The following is a 19,397-nucleotide window of genomic DNA, read 5'->3' on the forward strand; positions in this document are numbered from 1 at the left end:
GGTTGATTGGGACATTATCTTCCTTCATCGAGGTTTGTGTCTGGGGTGTAAAGGTTGTGGATGAGTGATTATCCTTCTCCGTTGAGGTTTGTGTTTGGGGTGTAAAGGTTGTGGATGAGTGATTATCCTTCTCCATCGAGGTTTGTGTTTGGGGTGTAAAGGTTGTGGATGAGCGATTATCCTTTTCCATTGAGGTTTGTGTTTGGGGTGTAAAGGTTGTGGATGAGCGATTATCCTTCTCCGTCGAGGTTTGTGTTTGGGGCGTAAAGGTTGTGTGTGCGTCTCTGGGCCCATGGGTCCCCATGCATGTGACCAGTTCAAGTCAACAGGCCGCCGTGTCTGCCGTGCCGGGGTGCCGCAGCGAGGCCCGAGGTCAGGCGATGCGGTAGTCGAACGTGTCCTTCTCCATGTAGTCCGTCCAGGTGGAGGAGGGCATGCTGCTGTAGGGGTCCAGCAGGATGCGGAAGCAGCGCACGATCAGCAGCCCGAGGAAGATGAAGAGGAGCAGGACGAAGACGAAGGCCGCCCGCTGCTCCAGCGTCAGGAAGGCGGACATGTGCGGGCTCCCTCCGCCCGACGCCGACGCCGACAGCGTGCTGCTGTGCAGGCTCTCGGCCATTTTGGGGTGAGCCGCCGTGTCTGCGTCTGTCCGGATCGATCACGCCACCAGCAGGGGCCCGGGGACCGTGGTCATCTCCGGGGGGGTGTGGGTGTGGGGGTGGGGGGGTTAGCCGCACTCTAACGTCCACCGTCGCTGTCTGAAGTCCACTTGAGAGGCGGTGTCACGCGGCGTGAGTCATTATTCCCGGTGTCGCCGGAGCCCAGCCTGCGTGTTTACAATCAAGCGCAGACACACGGGCGACCGCGCGGCCACTCCTCCGGGCTCTGAGGGAAAAGGCAGTGCCATCGGGTGAAGTGTGGAAAAGGCAGTGTGGCATCTTGCCTTTGCCCATTCACATCTCACCACAAATGAACACCTCGCTGGGTTTACAGTACGTGAAAGAACTTCACTTCGTAAGACCAGAGCTAAAACATGCCATTTTCTACCCTTTCCTCTAGGTAGTGTGTTAAGCACACATCATTAGAATGATTAAAGTTCAAATCATTATCCTTTCTTGGTACTTTTAACAGACACTGATGCATTCATTGATACATTGACGGGCAATCATTTCAAATACTGTCTTCACACATCAGTAGGTAAGAGAGATCAAGGCGTTTCTCACATCACCACCATACAAAACAGCCAGCATCCTCACTCATGTACACCAACAGCATCATGCCATTAACACTGTACATGACCAGTTTGCTCTCTGCTCCTCGTCGGCTACATAAAATCTGAAGAACTGTGTGCAGATGGCAAATGGAATGCGTCAAGTGTTTTGGCATGACAGGTGCAAGAGTGCGAGGATATCACCACACACTTACCTGTTGTGCTGCAACAACTAGAGGAGCGAGGAGTGAGAGGGGAAGAAGCGGTGTGTGAGGGTGGCGAGTGGACACAGCAGCCGTGTCGTGCTGCAGCTCGGGTTCCCGCGATGGCCACAAGCCAGTGGCCAGACGTCAGCCTCAACTTTTCCCCCTGGCTTAGGTTCTGTCAGCTGGCGATCCGAAGAGAGTCTTCCTTATAGCCGCCCTTCCATCTCTTGCTTTTGTTGTCCAACTCCCTCCTCTCCCCTCCAGATGAGGATGTAGTGGTGTCTCGTCACCCATAGCAACCAGTTGCCATAGCAATTTCCCCAAGTATGATCACTGAATGTTCAGCAAGTGTGAGTGTGTGTATGTGTCTGTGAATGTGTGTGTGTGTGTGTGTGTGTGTGTGTGTGTGTGTGTGTGTGTGTAAAAGAGGAAAAGACATAGAAATGAACGGGGAGAGAGAGAGGATGTTCTGTAAATCGCTGTCTGTGCTTGATGTAGACGCAGTGACAGAGCCATTTGTGGAATCAGAGCACCTGCTAAACTCACACGGAAATGACTTGTCTTTTTTTAGCCTCAAATAAATTATTGTTTCGCTTCAGGGTATTGCGTGAGCAATCAGAATCTGGAACGACAGTTAGGCGGTGGACCTAGGCTATGCCCCCCCCCCCCACACACACACACACACACAAAAAGAGCAGCCGAATAAGAGACTAAATGTTAGCACATTTGTGGCAATTACCTCTGTATTGTTCTTTGCCAGATGCTTCCAGTCAGTCCGTGTAAGGTACATATGCTAATCAAAGAGCTGATGTTGAAAGGCTGGAGTCTTGTGATGTTGCCCCCATGCTGCTCAGAAAACACAGGCAGATAGACGGGCCTCTCTCCACTCATCTCACACCGAGGAGCCATTTGGATAATGCCCCCTGTTTCACATTTTCATATTTTTCCACTGCTGGGAAAAAAGACATCACACACACACACACACACACACACACACACACACACACACACACACACACACGCTGTACACGTGAACATTTATATTCAGAGCATGTCCCCATCATTCTTGTACTATACAGTCACACAATGAATCCTATATGTGCGATATTTCAAGGAAGAATCCCTGGCATAATGTAATGTATTTGCAGAACAAATTACCATGGGTTGCTGCAGCACGGGGATATTATCACACAAATGATTTCACAAATGACACTGGATGTTGATGTGATGGTGATCGCTTCTCCATGCATGAACTCGAATATGAATCAACAGGCACATTATATGAGCCAAGGCAGGGGTGGCTGTAAAATATTCCGACCCAAATGGCGTCTGGGACTGTGGACTGGAGTCGTTCCCCTGGGAAAGGTCATGCACATCGCCAGGGACAGCAGCTGACACCTCAACAGCTCTGCATAGCTTATCTTTGCCCAGAGGAGGTTGAACAGTCCATCCACTAGTCCAGAGTATCCATAGGGATACATATCCATAGGAACACTGGGGTGGTTTGTTTTTGTCTTGGCAGTAAATAAAAACCTGCTCTTGATCAGTTTACACCAGCAGCTGGCAGAGAACATTAAAGTGCCAATTTGGCAGGTAAATGCAACATGCCGCATAGGGATAAACAATATATATATTTATATATTTGTGTGTGCACTATATATATACATATAGACTAATTTAAGATGTAGGGATTAAAGAGGGATTGATATGTAAATTATTTCTTCATCTGGTCCCATAATCAGTCATATCCTCAATAATGTGTTATGTTGCAGATAATCCTGAAGCAACATTTTGTGTGAGAACACTGCGTTTCAGTGTGAACTCTGCCATGGTTCAACCCCCCCTCCCGGTTTCGGTTGCAACATTTGCAGTCTTTCTTCCAACATGAGTTCTTCTGACAGTATTACCAAGATGCCTATCCCCACGAGTGAACAGTATATCAACACACTACGATGCTGCCACCCCCATACTGTACCTCACCACAGAGAGATGGTGTTTCTCCAAGCATGTGAGCAGTTCCAGCACAGTAAAGACGTGCATTGTAATGTGCGTTCTCCTGAGTCTGGAGTTACAGCCTTGGCAGCTCCAGCATTCCTGGTACCACGCTCTGCCAAGTGATCAACAGGATAGGAGGTGTTGTAAAGCGCACCCAAAAACCTCTACCCTGCTCCTGCCCACTCTAGTAAACTCTACATTTACAGTTTGCTCTGAGACCTTGGTGCATAAAACACTGAACAAAACAACATTAAAAACATGTTTGATGATGTATGTGTTTTTGACCCGCGGTGGAAGAAATGTGCTTTTACTCTCCTAAGCTCACAAACAAGCAAGTGCCTGTATGTTTACTTTAAGATTTCTAGTTTCCTTGGGTGTATTATGTCATGAGTTGAATCACTGCTCTGACTGTGGCGGAGGGTGGCCAACAGGAATGTAGCCAGGGCCGCAGGCTTGGTTTAGCACGACATCAGCATGCCACAGATGTGATGATGACCCTCCAAGGGGCCTGCAGTTGGCCCGCTTAACTGCAGAATGAGAATCGGACCTGTTGACAGACAGTTTATTGCTCAACTACGGGCTACCTTGGGCATTGTACCCTTATAGCACGACAGAAAGTAGATCGCAAACCTGGTCACCTGTCTACACCTGTCCTGTTTTCCCTGACCTGTCACCCCCTGTAGTGTCAAGGAGAATTCTGGTGATGTTTCACATAGATCTCTGCTTCTCAAGGTCACCGAGTTTTGTACTGTCGGTATCAAAAAAGCTCAAACAATCGGTTCTACCTAGCTCAAGTTGCTGCAGCCAACAGCTAAAGCTGCCAGACAGCTAGTGCTACACTCTAGGGTATGTTCATAAGCCCCCATGTTCATGTCTTCAAAGTGTAATAGGGTGACAGTAAGGGAAGAAACTTCCTCTGAACCTGCTGGTCCGGATGCGAAAAGACCTGTAAACGCCTCTCGGAGGGAAGTGGGGTGAACAGTCTGTGGTTGGGGCCTTTGACGATGTTGTGTGCTTTACACAAGCATCACTTGCCATGGATGGCCTCAGTGGAGGGAGTGAGGAACCGGTGATGCGTTGGGCAGTTTTCATCACCCTCTGAAGTGCTTTCCGGTCAGAGGCAGAGCAGTTACACCAAACTGTTACACAGTTGGTGAGGATGTAGGCTGGGTGAACCTTGCCTGAATTCCGGCGAATTTGGATTTTGCCCGGCAGCTCAGGCTGGAAACCTGGACATCCATCTCCTCTGTTCCCTGCCAGAACCTTCCAATCAGAAACTAGCTTATCCAAAAGAGACACCACATCGTTGGTCTGGTTGGTTGAAGGGCTATCCATACGGAGTCATTTGAACAATGCCCATTGATCATGCCTCTTGTGCAGTAGAAACAAAGTGCAGCCTCCCCATACGTTCAATTGTAAAAGATTGAGCTTAGTATGGTAATAGCCAGACTATTGACGATGCTCTCTATGGTGGAATTGGACAGGTTCTTTATTCTCCTCAGGAAGAAGAGACGCAGGTGAGCCTTTTTGATCAGAGTAGAGGTGTTGAGGGTCCAAGAGGTCCTCAGAGATGTGGTCACCAAGAAACTTGAATCTGGTGACACGCTCCACCTCAGTCCCATTGATGAGGGTGGGGGTGTGTGACTTCCTGTAGACCACAATGAGCTCTTTGGTCTTCTTGGTTTTGAGAGCTAGGTTGTTAGATACTAGACCTTATCCCTGTAGGCTGTTGTGTCGTCTGCAAACTTGACAATGGTGTTGGAGCCATGTGCAGGTGAGCAGTCGTATAGGTGAAGAGGGAGTAAAAAATGATGTATTCTCACACTCCGTGTGTTTGTGTGTGTGTGCTGGATGTTGCGTGTGTTCTAAATTTGTGTACTGTATGTTTTTATTTATTTGTATGATTTACTTTTCAACACTAGATGGCGCATTAGAGCTTTCATCCTAATGGATGTTTTCAAATAGCATTACTAAGATCCTGCCACAGGGTGGGGACATTGATTCATTAAACCAGAAATGTCCTTTTACTGTAAGAGGATTGCAGATAAACTAATGGCTGTATTTTGTTGTTGAAAAGAGATCATTCTCAAACATATGGACAGCCATAATGAAGCCAGAAATCACCTCAGCCCCGACATCAACTGGCAGCTTGGCACAGGTATACGCTGTGAGGTTGGATAAGACGCATGCAGGAAGTTGGACATGTGTTTAATTTCCTGAGACTTGCTGTGAGGAGATCTGGGCATCACATACGGCACCTCACAACCCCCTGTGCCCACTCCCTGGGAAATACAATGGTGGAGTTGTTTAGAAAACTCACAGCTTGGTCTTCTAAGAGGAAATAAAAAAGAAAGGAAAACATAATGAAAGAAAAAAAAAAAACACCAGAGGCAGTTTCTGTCCCTGTGCAGAGTTGAAGTTTTTTTATAGTTATGAGAAGGCATGAGAATGACAATAGCACTTGCCAACGGCTGTTTTATCGGAAAGGGTTAAAGCAATATCAGTGCTCTTTCAGTTAGAAATAAATCTTCCTCCAGCGAAGCTGCACCGGGATCCATTCCATAAATGACCACAAAACCGATAGCGATGGCCGTTAGCCATGTAGCTAACGCTGAGCTAAAGTGCAATATTATGCACTCTAATGCAGATGAAGAGTCTAAATTCAACACTTTCATGTCACACAAATGCAAATATATTTTCCTTAGAAGGAAATAACTATGTTGCACAAAATTGCATTTTTTTCCCCATATAGTGATTATGACCTTCCTCAAGTGTGCTATTTATCCATCTGCACTGTTTCCTGAGATCAATGCACCATATGTTGCAGGATTGTTAGGCTGTAGTGTGTGAAAGTAGAGAGCCTCTTCTTCTACAGCCTTCTTGATGGTTTGCTATGCTTTAATTATATCTGCTAACATTGCTTTTTGAAAAATGACGTGTTGAGGGGAGGGGGGGGGGGGGGGAGAATCATTTTGCGGAAGAACGTTGAATTGCTTTAAAACTGTCATCTCTTCACAATCATGCAGACTATAATGATCCTTGGTCGCTAAGCCTGTAAAATTCCAAGATGAGCAATTTAGGGTGGGAGGGAAAGAGAGGGGGAGAAAGAGAGAGAGAGAGAGAGAGAGAGACACAGAAAGATAGAGAGGAAAGAGGAGAGGGATAGAAAGTGGGGGGAGAGACAGAAAGAGCTGGGAGGGAGAGAGTGGAGTGGAGAGCAAAGTGAAATTATTTCTCTGTGAAAGAGGTTCTGAATCATTAGGTACAAAGGAAGTGCTTCTGTTAAGGGACTAATTGAATGTCAACGTGAGCCATCGTCCACAATCTCAAAGCACAGCATCAGCAATACCAGGTGGGCGGCTGAACAGCACAAAGTTTGGGGAGATGAAGCACAGGCCCGCTTGGCGAGTAATCAACTCGGCTTAATAAGGGCTGGAGTGGCTGCTCCGAGCTGGGTGGGCGGCACAGGAGGTCGACACTGGGCAGAGAGGGAGGGAGAGGGAGAGAGAGAGAGAGACAGAGAAGGTGGGAGGGAAAGAGAGAGGGAGATGGTTGAGGGTGGGGGTTGTCTCACTAGGGTTACACACACACTGGCAGAAGTTAAGTGACTCAATTAAAACAAATGAAGACACAGGCTAAATCATGAGCACAATGGCTCCTTAACAGCGCCCCCCCCCCCCCCTCCCCACCCCCCAAATGCCCTCTCTGCTTTCATAACAAGAGAGGAGAAGAAGTGGTACAGCAAAACAGCCACAACCAAAGAAATAAGCAATTACCATTCTGAAATAATGGCGAAATTCTCCCTGAAGGTTTAACCTTTTGTCCTCTTTGGTGGTACTGAACATTCAGAGAACAGCAACAGAACTGAATTGTCCTCACAAAGCCTCAGGCATCTCTGAGTCAACTCTTGAGTCAATGGGCCATTTGGTTTTAAATCTCCAACTCTGTAGTGTTCAGACAAGGACAGACGGTAAGATGAAAGGGAGTTTTGCCGGGCTTTTTGTTGTTGCTTTTCCCCCGTCTCCACTCTCTCTCTCTCTCTGCTTGACGGTTAAGTGTGTCCACAGCTGAGGGATTGTGAGGGAACAGGCTGCGGTGACAGCCACTAACAGCCCATGATGGGAACGTTCAACCTGCCGCTTCTCATTTCTGCCGATCGCCTCTTTGTTCATGTGCCACCTGCTAAGACAACGGTGTAATGGGCACGCTGGAGGAAAAACAAACCCATGGTAAAAATAAACAAAAAAGATGCACAGATGAGGTTTTTTTTTAAAAACGCCAAGCCCACGCCCACGCATCGCTGACTAGAACATTTCCAAGTGAAGAAAGTCTAAACTTTTAATTTGAATGCAAAAAAACAGCAGGCACATTTGGTGAGTTGAAATCATGGTTGGGAAGGCAAGACTGTCCTAAATATAGTCACAAAGGTGAAAGCTACGGGGCCATTGCCACGCTGCATACTGTATGACCGCCACCCTTGAGGACCGGCTGAAGGCGGTTTGAACCGGTCCGAGGCTGGGGAGATTCCAAATGGCTTATGAGGTCCTGGTGTGGACGGGGCCCGTGGTTGGCAGGTTAATTGGGGCGTTATGTGTACTAATGCCAGCCAGGACAGGTGCATGGCGAGCAGGTTGGGACAGGCAGGCACTCTCGCTGCCAGCTGGGAAGAGCGAGATGGGTGGGTGGGTGGGAGGGAGAGAGAGTGGTGGTGGTGGTGTGTGTGCGTGTGTGTGGGGGGTGGGGGTGTTGGTAGGGGTGAGGAGGGTGGGGGAGTTGTGGGAGCTGAGCAGGAGTGTGTAGTGGGCGGAGAAATGTGTGTGGTGGGCGGAGGGTGTGTGAAAGATGGACAGCGGCAGGTGTCCCCTTGTCTCCGGGTGAAAGTGTCAAAAGTGCTGAGCAAAGAGCCTCTGTTGCACCCACCCCCCCCAAAAAAACTGGACAGAACCGGTCATCTGTCCTGTCTGTCGACCCCAACATGCCCCCCTAGTCCTGTTCTTAACGTGGGGGTTGTGCCACGTTCCAGGGGTGCCACTCATAGCAGAGATGCCAGCAGCGCTGCATAGCTCTCCGCTGACCGAGCTCAGCAGAGCGCGGCCAAGACCAGCCCACTGTCAAACGCCCGCAAAGCGGCATCATTTCACTGCTGGTAAGAGTGGTTAAACACACTGAATACACTGGGCAAAAACTCACCCTCTTGTGAGCAAAAGCCAAAAGTGACTAAATGATCTCGAAAAAGGGACTTAAATGCTGACCATGGACATTCACAAAACATTTCTTAATTCTGTTTGAAAAAAATGTTAATGAGTTATTGCATCTGTAGCTGCAATATTATTGTTGTTATTATTTCTATGGATTATGATTGTTGTTGTTGTTGTTGTTGTTGTTGTTACTATTATTATTGTAGTAGTAATAGCAGTGGTAATAGTAGTAGCAGTAGTAGTAGCAATAGTAGTGGAAATATTAGTGGTCACTAATGTGTTGGTGGGTCTCCATATCCATCTGGGTCCAGTACACACTGACCAGCATGCAGATAGATGGCAGAACGCACAGTTTCGTTGGGAGTGGCTACCCGTGAGTATTAGTTGGTTCCAGGAACGCTTAACTTGCAATTTGGCACTTGTTAAGCCCTTTTAATGTGGGCGGAATGATACATTACGGGCAGGCGGGAAAGGTCAGTGTGACTGCGTCTGGGAAGCTGAGATCCATCCAACAGAGCACAGCACGGCACAGATCAAAGCCTAAAAACACCACATTAAATTCATATTAGGCGCTCGGGTAGGGCCGTTTTGTTAATGAAGACATTAAATTGGGGCATATGCAGTTGTTCCCACCGCCGTGCCGCTCAAGACTGATGTTGTAACATGACACTTCACCACTTGGAGAGTGCAGAGCAGTCGTCGAAGAGAAAGGGGGTCAACGCGCTGCGCTCCCATCTTATATTAGAGGAGCTATGTGTTTCCTTTGAGGTTTATTACCCATTTAAAGGCATCCAAATGTTCTGTGGGTTGTGGCCCAATGGCCTGGGAGAGAGTCCAGCAAAGCATACTAGGCAGACTGTCAATGTATTTCTCCACAATGATGATTCAAATTCAACTCGGTTTTGGTTCTAGGTTTACCTAAAACACACACACACACACACACACACACACACACACACACACACACACACACACACACACACACACACACACACACACACACACACACTTTCTGGAATGCAAGTTTGTGGGAGCCTTTTTGAATGCTTTATGAATTTGCAAATGATTGCCCTACAATTTTGCGTTGAGCAAAATATAGAAATGCTGATTTTGTAAGTCTGAGGCCAAACAACCCCCCCAACATTTTTTTTAAAAACAGCAGCAACAAGAGAACAATAATAGGCTCATTATGGAAAAGCTGCCTATCTACAACATGTGGGCTCCTAAGCCTCATATGGCTTGAAAAGAATGACTTTTGATGGACTTTTGATTCTATTGATGGAATATTACCTGACCCTTTTATATATGCTATGAATGATATATACAGATAAAGCAATAACTATTGTAATTGGCTATGATTGTGTTCAACGTTCTCACGGAATGCTATGCGCTTAGGTCAAAGGTCCCTCAGTAGCACTGGCCATACGGTGATCTGTAAATTGAATTGTGCTTGTCATGTGTTTGTTAGACAATACACCAGTAATGAAAACTGTTGCCTGGATGAGTTCATCACACACATGTAGGCAGGGAAATGTTACAGCCAATTTTTTAGCAGAGATTCCAAACCCAATCAAGTGTGTTTTGTAAAGGGAGAATTTGGATTCAATTTAGCATAGCCTACATACTTAATGTGTAGGCACACTCAAGGCCAATGGTTGTGGTTAACAGAACTCATCTCTACAGATTTTAAGTCATGCAGACCTGTCAGGTGAGACCACAACAGGGTACTTGTCAGAATTGATTTAGCACGTCTTTGCTAAACTGTATTCGACAAATATCATACCATACAACAGAAGCACATGTATTTACTATTTATAAACACCTCATCCGTGCTTCCATATTTTCCACAGGAAAGGATCAGTCAGAAAAGATCTTCCCTGGTTCGTCACTAAAATCTCTAGAGAGAGGAATGTGAAAGGGTATGAAGGAAGACAAAAAAAGGTATGATTAGCATCAACAGAACTAAACATCTGGCTTAACACACACAAACACATTATTCTCCACACCATGTTTGTGTCGAAAGAGAGACTGTCTGCTTACTCCAATCTCCCCATTTTCTACAAGCCCGCATTTAAAGTGATGCATGCCATCCCTGTTAACGGGCCTGTGTTGTTGCAAAAGTGATAAAAAAGAGGGGTTTTAAGGTGGGTAGTGGGAGCATGTGCAGAACTGGGTTTGAGCTATAGGGATCAGGTGACAGTGAAGGAGAGAGAGAGGCAGTGAGTGAGGCTGACAGAATAGGAGCCCTATTTAGGCAGGTGATTCATACTCTCTGGGGTCTGGTCAAAACGGATTAAGGGAGATGCAAGAGCAAACAAAGTAATTGGAAAATATATTTCCTGTCAATCATAGGCAGAGCACCAGTAACTACCCCCCTCACCCCCCCGTCCATCCGTGACATATCGGCCCCAGGTGTTCCGTGAGGTCATATCCTGAGCAGCGAGGAGCCCATGAGGTAATAATACGCAGAATAACAAATTCTAGATAAATTGGGGCAAGCGGATATCATAACAGCCTCTTCCCTAACCCAGGGCATGGACATTACTTATAGTGCTTACGCGTACTTAAGCACCCTCATTAGCATTGCGAGAAGCGACGGTCTTCTGCACCTCCCCTGTCTCAAGAGGTGAAACCCAAAATAAACAAGCTAATGTTGCAGTGGTATTGACATGAATCTAGGTAAGCGAATCTAATTTAAAGTTTGGTTAGACCTGGAGACTTGGATTAGCATACCCTCATGGCGATGGCCCATGCTCAGCTTGCACATTAGGTCTAGGCGGTGAGCGGATACTAGTGCTTCTGCTGCCATCCTGACTTCAAGGAGCAGGTAGTGCCAGCGTGTAAAATTAGGAGCCAATCACCTGAGCCACACACGTCAGACGACCCATCTGTGCGCTGCAAACACTATGAAAACACCTCAGGGGGAGAAACATAATATATATTTTACTTTGAAATTGGCCACTCAAAACAGCAAAATGCTGACTGTAGGCATTGTGATATGAATACTATGGCATACGATGGCTGATTCTGAAATGCTATTTTGAAAGTAGCTGCGGAATGGAAGAAAATGCTTATTGCCAGCTCAATCAACCTTGAAAGCCTATGGCTTTAGTTTGCCAGCACTATGGACCTTATGATCTTGACCAGCAGGAGGCTACCTTGATTAGGCTCACCCACTAAAGACATGCCCTGCTTTAGACATTTAAAAAATGTTTTGAAAATGCAGCCTCGGCTTCACCAGACTTTCATGTGTTTTTCTACTGGCAATGGTTGCTAGAACAGATGCTTGTAAAATGACATTATTTGACAGAATCCCCTGCAAAATGTTATTGTGTGTGATCATGTGCAGCCAACTTGAAACAAGTGGTAACACAATCAAACCATCAAAAGAAGCAACGTAATGAAAGGGGCTTTAAATTGGTCTCCTAAACTACTAGATAAACAACAATCAAACACATGAATCTAAGATCAATTAATAATAACACTGACACAATGAAAGCTCCAAATGACATTATTTTTATTTACACTGTGCAATAACAAGAAACCTCAATGGTTATAGCAATTAAAATTGACAAAGACTATTCCCTTTCCTTCATCAACCCCTATTTCTGTTCCAACAAGCCACGCTTCATCTCAACAACTAAACACAGCCCTCTTCTCGGTGTAAGGTCATACTGACAAGACTACTGTCAGCGAATAGGTGTCTCTTTTGTTCTCTGTATATTTCTTTAACCATTGTTTTCCCAAATAGTTTTTTTTTTTTTTTTTAAACGTTGAATGCACATGTGTTATGACTGGCCATCTACAAGCCTGGTGAGTATATATGGATGAGAAGTCAGCTTGTGGTGAATTCAAGTGCAGGCAAACTGCAGTAATCCAGGCAGTTACAAATACACCATTTTGTTTCACATTTTTATGATAGATCTTGAGAACATTTTTAGTCAAGAGTACAGTTAAGAGCAATACTCAGAAATTGGTCTGAAAAGTGCAATAGTGGAGCACCACATCAATAGGTATTCTTAAGAGCAGAGAACCAAGAGAAAGAGTGTGTATGTCTACGAGAGAAAGATTGAGAGAGAGAGAGAAAAAGAGAAAAAGAAAGAGAGGGAGAGAGAGAGAGGGGAAGAAAGAGAGATGCAGAGCAAGTATCACATTGAGTTCCACTGCAGGCAGTGTTGAACAGACGATGTAATGAAACACCTTGATCAGCGTTGGTTCCCCTATCAATAGTCTCAGCTGTTGTCTAAGAGCAGTGGAATAAACTAGAAGAAAAGTACAAACACAAACACTACTCTCTGAAGCCAGTGCTCCACTACACTATACTGGTGCTCTTGGTGGTGCTCTGCTGCACTATACTGTAAAAATATGCGCTTCGACGAAATCGGCAGATTTTGATCGGATCTGGTGAACACAATGTGAATGCGTGCAAAGGCATCACCAACCCACTCAATGAGGAGGAAAAAAGCACAGAAGTGGAGCGAAATAGATTAAAATAGAACCTGCAGTCTTAAGCTGGTAGTTGTTAAACCTATTCACACAGTTCAGGGGATATCAAAAAGGCCTAGATAGAAATATAAACCTATGGTACATGTGGCATACAGTATACTGACATCGAAATTGAAAAATAAAAAAAGATAAAACACAAACTGTAGCATCTTCATTTTCATTCATCACCCCCACCCTTTCCCAGAGCACATACCATATTAAATAAGGCACAATTTACACAATTAAACAATTAATATTCGGCTAGTTATTATTCCTATATTTACAACCAATGACTACAAAGTTAATTGCAAGTGATGCAGTCTTCACTAAATTAAAAACCAAGGGAGTAATACTTGTCGTGGATGTATGATCTCTGAATTGTTTGCTGATATACCTGCTTTTGCAAAGCTTCTGCTTGGACATACACACATACCAAACACACGTTAGTCAGGGGTAGTTTTTAATACTGCATATATGGCCACAGAAGAACATTAGTGGTCTTCCCATGCCTAACTTTTTTTTGGTCACTGCCCAAATGTTACTAGAAATTGAGAATGCAATACAAATATCCTCAAAATGATGAAGCTTTGCGTAATTAAACGCTTTCCTGTTGGGGGAGACTTAATTTCATGCCATTTCAAGGGAGTTTGTGGTATGGTTATTGCTTATAAATCTCTTGCGTGGTGTTTTTTTGTTAAGATGGTGCAATATACTAGGGGAACAAGGGGTACTAGGGGAGGGGGGTTGTAGAAATGTAACAGTTTATTTTGTTCTCAAAATAAGGCAAATAAAGTGTTTCTTTTGAGAAGCTGTAATCCACAGTATAGACACGATACTGTGTTTGATCTGTGTAATGTATACATATATACTGTGTAGATATGAACACACATATATACACACACACGCACACACATGCATATATATATACACGTTATTATAAGAAACAATCACTGATCATCACCTCTACGTCCAACAGAATGGTTGAGCAAAAGCGAAAAGATGAGTAGCATCACAAAGGGCCCCGAGCCGATTGTGTCCAGCAGTTTCCGTGGTGATGTCAGCCCTTACTGTTCAGAGTTGCATTTAAAGCCACAATGAAGACAGTGGCAGCCTAAAAAACAAGGTGATCTTCTGGCAGATGCTATCCCCCAGTTTTCCACCCTCTAGAAGCAAATAGCTGAGCAATACCAATATGGTACAAATATATTCAATGGACATAGAGAAAAGTGGGTCACGTTCAAGTGTAGCAGGCAGCGTCCCCGACTGCCAGTTCAAATCTCAATGCTCGTTTGAATATTTTCTTTTCTTTTTTCGTTTTCATTTCCAGTCATGGGATTACACAGATACGTGTGTGCAGTCCTGTTTTTTGTTTTTTGTTTTTGTTTTTGTTTTGTTAAAACAAAAGCTCTGGTTGGTTGGCCTCAGTAGTTGAACTTGCCCTGCTGGTTGACGGGCGAGGTGGCGGGGATGAAGAGCGGCTTGGGGGGCACGTCTGGCTTGAGCGACGCCGTCCGGCGCACGTTGACGCCGCCGCCGCGGTGGCACTCGGGTTGCTCGCTGTAGCTGTGCTGGCGCGTCAGGTAGCTGGCGGGGATGAGCGGGTGGCGCACCTCGCAGATGCCAACGCCGCCGATGCCGCCGCCGCTGCTCCCGGCGGAGTTCATCCGCGCGAGCATGAGCGGGCGCCCGCCCTGGTGGTTGAAGCTGTGCTGGCGCGCCACCATCCCGCCGCCGACTCCGCCGCCCCCGGCCGCCATCTTGGAGGCGGCGATGAGCGAGTGGCGGTGGTGCCCGGGGTGGCGCGCCAGGCGCTCCAGCGTGGACTGCGACGGCGGCGGCGGCATGGGCATGTCGGGCGGCACGTCCATCCGCCGCGTCAGGCTGTCGCGCGGCAGCGTGGACGAGCTGTAGTACGGCGCCGTCTCCGTCTCGGGGATCTGCGGCTGCACGCGGTTGGCGAAGGCCATCTGGCCGGCGTGCGCCGACATGGACGAGGTCATGACCTTGCCGCCGCCGAGCCCGCCGCCCAGGCCGCCCGTGGTCACGTTGATCTCGTGGATGTGCTTGAGCAGCTCGTCCAGCGACGTGACGTCCACCACCTTGTGCGGGTAGCCGTGGTACGGCTGCTGCTGCTGCTGGCTCATCACGCGCTCTGCGTTGTGGATCTTGCGCTCCTCCAGGTGCATGGAGCCGCCCAGCGCCTGGCCGTTGGACAGGCCGTGCGAGAAGGGGAACACCTGCTGGTGCAGCCCCGAGCTGGGCCTGGAGCCGGGCACGTTGTGCGGCTTGGGCTCCTTGGCGTTGTTGCAGTTCTGGTTCTTCTCCCACTGGTTCTTGAAGGCCTTCATGCTCTTGATGGGCAGCTCCGGCGTGGAGTCGGGCGTCGGCAGCCCGGACAGCTCCGAGCCGTGGTGGTGGTGGTGGTGGTGGTGGTGCGGGTGGATGAGGTCGCCCATGCCGTGGTGCCCGTGGTGCCTTCGCGAGGGGTGCTCTTTCCCGTTGCCGAAGAAGGAGTTGTAGACCTTGGGCGAGGGCACGTCCAGCTTGTCCTCCTTGCTCTGGCTCTCCAGCAGGCCGTTGAGCTTGGCCAGGCTGCGGAGCGAGAGCGCGTGGGGGATGGACACCTCCGGGTCCTTGGGCAGCCGCTTGGTCTTGCTGGAGCTGTGGTTGCAGTAGCACGAGACCAGGAAGCCGGACAGGAACGCGCCCAGGACGAAGGCCACGAGCACGCAGGCGATCAGCAGGGTGTAGTGGACGCTGTGGTTGGTCTTCTCCACCTCAGGAGGGCGTCGCACTCCTAGTCGAGAGGAGAAGAAGAAAAACAGGGGAGGGTGGAACAGTGAGCGTAGCCAATGAAGACAGACCCGCACACACACACACACACAAAAAAAGAAAGACTTGACATGTTAAGCACACTTTAATTAACACCGATCCGGAGACAGACTGCAGGCTCTAACCTAATGGCGGTCTTTTTCGACAGGCACCGGTTCTGGATGCTTAGGCACAGTGCCGTGCAAAAAACAATGTGGGCAGTTAAATGGCAAGAGATGTTTGAAGTGGACAATTAGCTTCTTGGCTTAATAAATCAACAAATCCTTTTGCGCCAGGAGCTAAGCCCTCTGTGTGCTTCTGACTGAGGAGGATGGTATAGGGTAAGGGCTCCCATGTGAGTAATAAAGCTCTAATTGAGAGCAGGGCTTAAATATTAACAGTGGCACTAGCAGACAACGGACATCCCTTCTGGAAAGGGCCGCTTCTCATGCGTGACTCATGGCACTGGAGCATCTGGCTCCGCGCACCAGCCAAAACCGACGGAGACCAGTTGATTGTGACGAAAGAAAGAAACAACCAAAAAAAAAAAAAACCCTCCTATACCTTGAACTTGAACGTCGAAGTTATTGTGAAAAGTGTGGAAGTGTCGAGGCTTGAGGAGCAAGGATTCTGGGAAAGGGGGAAGGAGGAAGGAATGAACCGAAGAGACCTTGGAATATCAAACTATTTGTCTAATGCTATCCACGCCGAGGAGAGATGTGATAAATGGCACCTCTTGCAATCAGGGCTCATTTGCAAGTGTTTCAACCATCTGTAGTGTCAGGTCTCTCTCTCTCTGCCTGCCTAGAAACATGACAGTATACAGTCTCGGCGAGACGGGTAAATTAGCTGGTGAAGGTGGGACCAAATTGCAGGTGCTCGGGAATGGGATAATTTCTGCCCATAATGGCGGCGCAGGTTAAAGGGCTGCTGAGGGATGATGGGTAACGGGCGCTAATGATGATGGCGATAAATGATGAAATGATGAAAGGAAGAGTGGCGAGCGCGCGGCACAAAAGCCTCTTGTCTCTTCAGTCAGCGGCAGCTCGCTGGGTTCAAGTCATTTTTCACCTGCAGCAACTCTAACGCCGACTTTTAAAACTCGATCCCAAAAACGCACAGACGCGGCGATCCGAAAAAATTTTGTAAATGATGAAAGGTCGAGTGTGTTGTTTAAACCAATAGAAAGTGCGCTCTGAAGAGATATATTTAGTCTCGGCAAATAGGTACAGAGGGACCGGAGAGAGAGCGGCAGCATGTGGGTGGAATGCTGGGGGTAGGGGGGTAGGGGGGTGGCAATAGGGATTCTTTTACTGCAGCTGCAAGCAGAAACGCAATTATGAATCCATAATAAGTCTATGTGAGCCGCACAGAAACAATCTATCTCCAGGCATCAATATAAACACATTAGAGCCTACACAGCGCCCGGCACTTGACTCGTTTTCCGACTGTGGGATGGAGTGCGCTTTTGTTTCCGCAATGTTATTTTCTCTCTTACTGTTTATGTAAGCAGAGAGGGAAGGGGTGGGTAAAAAATTAACATCAATCAAAACTCTCTCTTTTTTTTACCCCCTTGAAGCTGTAGGGAGAGGGAGAAAATGACTAACAATTTTGATGGAGAGATTTATGTGCGTCCCAAAGTTGCTAGCGGGAGCTATTCCCAGGGCACGCGGCATAACAAATGGGTGCTCAGGGGTTACATGAAAAACCCAGGGTATTCCATCTTCCTCCCGTTGCCGTTGGTGCCGCTATGGAAATGAGACTGCTGTGTAACGCTGAGCCCGTGCCGGTGTTTCTGAAGCTCACCTGAAGCAGGTCTTGTGGTGTGAGAGAAATTATGAGCATTTTCTTTTCCTATTTTTTTTTATTTTTTTATTTTGCAGCCTTGGAGGGCTGTCATGAAGACATATATGGAGACGGCACTAATAACTTCAGGTGGAGGGGAACAGTTATGGATGGCGGTGGACAGAGAGCACACATATACAGGCAATCTCAGTCCAGTCCTGTTCTGGGAACTGTCCAAGAGAATATAATACTGTATTGCGTGTGCCATGCAACACTCTTCAAATACTCCCGGAGTTCAGTCACAGGGAAGAACGGGCGAGTGGAACAGCACACGTCCAAATGCCTGAAGAGGAGAATAATTTGCTGTCTTTGATGGTGACAGCATAATGATAATAAGTGAATGTTCTTCATCAGCATCGCTCATCTGATTTTGAACCGGCGAGAATCATAACTAGCCTGTCAAAACTAGTCCTGAAAATCACCCCCCCAATTCATCACACACATGTCCATGGTGCTGCATCTTTAATTGCTCCACCATCTCATCTCCTCTCTCTGCAAACTCATTAGTCTACCTACTGACAGGAAGGCGGCCATGTTGATCATCACAATCGTTTTGTGTTGCGATACGCGGCGATGTCCGAGCTTTTCGGGCGCCGCGGTAAACAAATTAAAAAATGTGCGCTTAGCATGCAGCTGCACACCGCCGGCCCAACCAAAAATGAACGTGCACTCCCTGGAAGCTAAAGTGAGATGTGAGCTGTGTGGGAGTCGGGAGGTGGGAGCGGGGATCAGACTAATCGTTTACTGGGCGTGAGGAGCTGTTTTATGATGCCCCGAGTACATGTGAGTCACCAGGCTCAGACAACGTGATGCCCCCCCCCCACCCCCCCCCCAACCTGGGTCACGGGAGAGTAAAGGTGTGTGTGTGTGTTTGTGTGTGTGGGAGGAGGGGAAGAGGTGGGGGTGGGGGGGTGTGACGGGGGACTCACACATGGGATGAGTCAAAAGCGGGTGTCTTGGGGGGGTATCACAGAGGGGTGCCCCGACAGGAGGCGCACAAATCATCCCCGTTTCCATGTAGGGCCTGTCAAAATATGTTTGTGCTTCTCGTAAATGACTGAACTGGTGCATGTGGGTGACATATGGTGGCGTGTCCACAGTGAAAGCGATACCCACAGACACAGATGATGAATTTGTTCCTGTTTACGGTGAGCGCAAACGGGGCCAAGCGTGTTTGATCCTGGGGAAATTAGCTTCGCCATGTGTCACTATGAAGAATTTAGTCGGGAAAGGGGACTTTTTCACTCATTTCTGAGACTGTTTCAAATTATAGGACAAATTACAGTTCTGTGATTTTCAAGTCACATACAAAGTGAAACATCCTCAGTGTGTCATTATATTACACCTCATTATTATGTATTTAAACTATTTTCACCAACGGCTTATATAATGAAATTACTAACAATGTCACATAACATATTTTTTCAGCATGCTGTTTGTCTTTGTACAGTGTCTTATTATAGTCCAAATGTGTGAACATAACAGGGACAAACCAATTTGGACATGCATGGATCTGCCAAAATGTAAACAAACAGATGGGCTGTAGCGAAACACAAGAGGACTGGGGGAAAAAGTAGGATGAGAGAGAAGCTGGAGAAAAGAGAGAGAGAGAAACGAGTGGAAGTGTGTGCGCGTGTGAGAGACAGT

General features: G+C 47.3%; 2 protein-coding genes across 3 annotated transcripts in view; both read right to left on the minus strand.

Moving 5' to 3' along the window:
- Positions 1-373: 373 nt before the first annotated feature.
- LOC134083365 (cortexin-2) lies at positions 374-619 on the minus strand. Its single transcript, XM_062539693.1, has one exon. The coding sequence runs from the start codon at positions 617-619 to the stop codon at positions 374-376; it is 246 nt and encodes an 81-aa protein (XP_062395677.1).
- Positions 620-12,109: 11,490 nt separating this feature from the next.
- The window catches only part of sema6e (sema domain, transmembrane domain (TM), and cytoplasmic domain, (semaphorin) 6E), a 116,695-nt gene continuing 109,407 nt past the window's right edge, over positions 12,110-19,397 (minus strand). For both annotated transcript variants that reach the window (XM_062538626.1, XM_062538625.1), the window contains exon 21: positions 12,110-15,891. In XM_062538626.1, the coding sequence (XP_062394610.1) occupies positions 14,516-15,891 (1,376 nt within the window). In that variant the 3' untranslated portion in view covers positions 12,110-14,515. The remainder of the gene's footprint in view (positions 15,892-19,397) is intronic.

The sequence above is a fragment of the Sardina pilchardus genome, chromosome 6 (assembly GCF_963854185.1).
Source record: "Sardina pilchardus chromosome 6, fSarPil1.1, whole genome shotgun sequence".
Classification (NCBI taxonomy): Eukaryota; Metazoa; Chordata; class Actinopteri; order Clupeiformes; family Clupeidae; genus Sardina; species Sardina pilchardus.